A 3,065-nucleotide genomic window follows, 5' to 3' on the forward strand; every position below is an offset into this window, starting at 1 on the left:
GGTTGATTTTAAAATAGTAAAAGAGAATTTATTTGGACTCATATTTATATAATAAATTTATAAGAATTTGAATGAGTCCGATCGAAACTCTTTAAGTCATTAATAAATTATGATAGAAATTTAATTTAATTTAAGTGCAAAGAGAAGAGTGAAATAGAGAAGAAAGAACATAGAAGTTGTATGTATACAAAAGAGAAAGGAAGGAGAAGAGAGATGGTAGGCAAAGGAGCAAAAGTATAATTAGGTGTGTTTTTTTTTTTTTGGAAATAATGAAAATTTGATGTAGCTTTTGAATATCTAATGTGAGGTTGAAAATATAGATAGGATGGATATAATAAATGAGGATGGATGCTAAGGATATAATCCAACCCTCCGACCCATCGTCATCCCTACTCCCTGCGTGATCCACTCACTCGACTCCCTCTCTCGCTCTCTCTTCTTCGCCGGAACCAAGCTCGAAGCCATGGGTTACTTCAGGGAAGCTACCGGAATTCCCGGGCCAAGCGGCTTTGGATCCAAATCCACCGCCGAGCAGGTCACCGAAGGCATTGATGCTTCCGATCGCACCGTCATCATCACCGGTCTGTTGACTTCTGCTCCTGTTCTTGGTTATTATAAATCCCCCTGATGCTGAAGGAGCTGCAGATTAGAGTAGATTCTGGGACGCCAGTGAACCCAGATTTTGTCAATTGATCTTTGTGCTAAGATTAAGCAAACCCATGGTGAAACCATTGGGTTTTATAGAATGTTCTAATTTTTTTTATTTGAAGCATATTATGTGAGGATATTGATGCATCCCAGGAGGGAGTAGTGGAATTGGAGCAGAGACCGCAAGGACAATGGCCCTTAGAGGAGCCCATGTCATCATAGGCGCAAGGAACTTGGAAGCCGCCAATGGTGTAAAGCAGAACATTCTCCAGAGCACTCCATCTGCCAAAGTCGAGGTCTCAGAGCTTGAACTTAGCTCTCAAAAGTCTGTGCGAGCATTCGCAGATAGATTTCTTTCGAGGAATCTACCTCTCAACATCTTGATGTAATAACATGGTTCTAGTGTTACAATTTTTTTTTTTTTGGGTTCATTTTTAGGGCTAAAACTTACATATTTAGATTGTTTCCAGAAACAATGCTGGTGTCATGTACTGTCCTTTCCAACTTTCCGAGGACGGGATAGAGATGCAGTTTGCTACAAATCATATTGGTATTTTCATCATCTTAATTTTGAGCATGAACTTAAGTGGCTAAATTCTACAGTTATAATGAGTGTTTATTTTGATTCTAGGTCACTTTTTGTTGACAAATCTTTTACTCGAGAAGATGAAAAGCACGGCACAGAAGACAGGAACTGAGGGTCGAATTGTGAATCTATCTTCTGCAGCTCACATGACAACCTATAGAGGGGGAATACGGTTTGATAAACTCAATGACAAGAGCATGTAAGTTAGTCTTAGTAGTTAGGCAAATTATTTTTTGTGAAACTTAATTATGCTACATCAAAACTGTTCCCAGCCACTTTTTATTCAATTGTTCGCGATATCTGTTTCTATCTTGTTTTTCTAGATACAATGACAAAATGGCATATGGGCAGTCCAAATTGGCAAATATATTACATGCAAATGAGCTCGCTAAGCGCTTAAAGGTTCTATTGTATTTTCCAGAGCAGTTTCTATACCAAGATGCACTGAATACATTAGAATGAAATAGTTATGCTTCAATGTGTCACACATCCATGTTAATTAACAGGAAGAAGGTGCAAATGTTACAGCGAATTCTGTTCATCCTGGTTTAATTCAGACAAACTTAGGGAGGCATTCCCCAGTCTTCGTGAGTATGTTCCTTAAACCTACAAATTATGTTTTAGAACTTAGCAATCTGAAGCTTGAAAGGTTGAATTAAGACTCGCATTTGCTTTTGCTTACAGCTATTTTAAGAGCTGCAACTTCCATCTTGTGGAAGAATATACCTCAGGTTTGTCATACTTCTGAATTGTTGTTCACTACATGACATTACTCAATTCATCATCAATGATTTCCCAGTTAGTTGCTTCAATAACCAGCTGTATTTTTACACTGCATATGCTAGTTCAAGCACGCTAGCATTGTTATTCAGCAATCAATTTGCAATCTGTTGTTGGAAAAATAATTGTGTGGGCTAACATATTTAATTAAATGTGTTTATAAATGACTATCTTAAAAGTGGAATGCATTTAAATGATCTAATTAAGTTATATTTATCGGATTTCTAGCATTAAATTTAAATATGGATATTATTTTGTGTAGAGGCCTATTTTCTTATTTCTAATTTATGATAGGCTAAATAAAAACTATGAAAAGTATATAACTCTTCAGTTATAAATAGGGGCTGAGGTCCACAGTTCATATGTAATCCTAATTTGATTGACATCCCATCATCATAAAATTCTAAAAGAGAGCATATTGATCTGGAAAACTTCAACAAGATTAAACATTTGTTGTTATGGACTCAGGTATGATTTAGATTATTGTTTATCATGTTGATATTGTATGGAGGATCCTAGATTTAGATTTCTATTTTGAATCTAAAATCGTTTTCTAACATCTGTAGCTACTTATTTCTTATGTGTGGTCACATAAGCTAGAACAGAAAAAAAAAAGTGACACAGACTTTCCTTATCTAATCCTTAGAGAGACAAATAACTACTTGGATATGAAAAATAAGTAGGAATAGTTCCAACTTTAAAGATGAAAGTTCCACTGCCAAAGAAAGTTGTGGAATTCATATGAAGTGAAAACTCATGGAAATTTCTCTATAGTTCATCTAAGGGTCGAGGTTTACATACTCGCAGGGAGCAGCTACGTCATGCTATGTGGCACTTCATCCAAGCTTGAAGGGAGTCAGTGGGAAGTACTTCGCTGATTGCAACGAGGAGAAGACGACTGCCAATGGTAGAAATGAGGAATTAGCAAAAAGGCTATGGGAGTTGAGTGAAAAACTGGTCAAATCGACCTAAAATATGTAAGAAGCTTGTTGGTTGTGTGATTTCTCTGTTGAATCTATCAACTTGGTCCCGTTGTTGCCAAGTTTAGTGT

The 3,065-nt window shown here is 36.5% G+C and overlaps 1 protein-coding gene across 1 annotated transcript; it reads left to right on the forward strand.

Annotated features, from left to right (window-relative positions):
* The first annotated feature begins 366 nt into the window (after positions 1-366).
* LOC141816861 (short-chain dehydrogenase TIC 32 B, chloroplastic-like) lies at positions 367-3,056 on the forward strand. The gene is made up of 8 exons (XM_074704588.1): positions 367-581; positions 802-1,033; positions 1,119-1,198; positions 1,280-1,433; positions 1,558-1,636; positions 1,741-1,825; positions 1,919-1,965; positions 2,822-3,056. The coding sequence occupies exons 1-8, from the start codon at positions 464-466 to the stop codon at positions 2,984-2,986; spliced, it is 960 nt and encodes a 319-aa protein (XP_074560689.1). The 5' UTR covers positions 367-463; the 3' UTR covers positions 2,987-3,056.
* Positions 3,057-3,065: the final 9 nt, after the last annotated feature.

The sequence above is a fragment of the Curcuma longa genome, unplaced genomic scaffold (genome assembly GCF_044706935.1).
Source record: "Curcuma longa cultivar G26 ecotype Majalengka, Jawa Barat unplaced genomic scaffold, ITB_CL_G26_1.1 contig_18452, whole genome shotgun sequence".
Classification (NCBI taxonomy): domain Eukaryota; kingdom Viridiplantae; phylum Streptophyta; class Magnoliopsida; order Zingiberales; family Zingiberaceae; genus Curcuma; species Curcuma longa.

Excerpts from the sequence above, each read along its gene's own strand:
- LOC141816861 (XM_074704588.1), top strand. The coding sequence starts at position 464 with ATGGGTTACTTCAGGGAAGCTACCGGAATTCCCGGGCCAAGCGGCTTT. Across the intron at positions 1,034-1,118 it reads CTACCTCTCAACATCTTGAT|AAACAATGCTGGTGTCATGT; the intron begins GTAATAACATGG and ends GATTGTTTCCAG. Across the intron at positions 1,966-2,821 it reads TGTGGAAGAATATACCTCAG|GGAGCAGCTACGTCATGCTA; the intron begins GTTTGTCATACT and ends ACATACTCGCAG.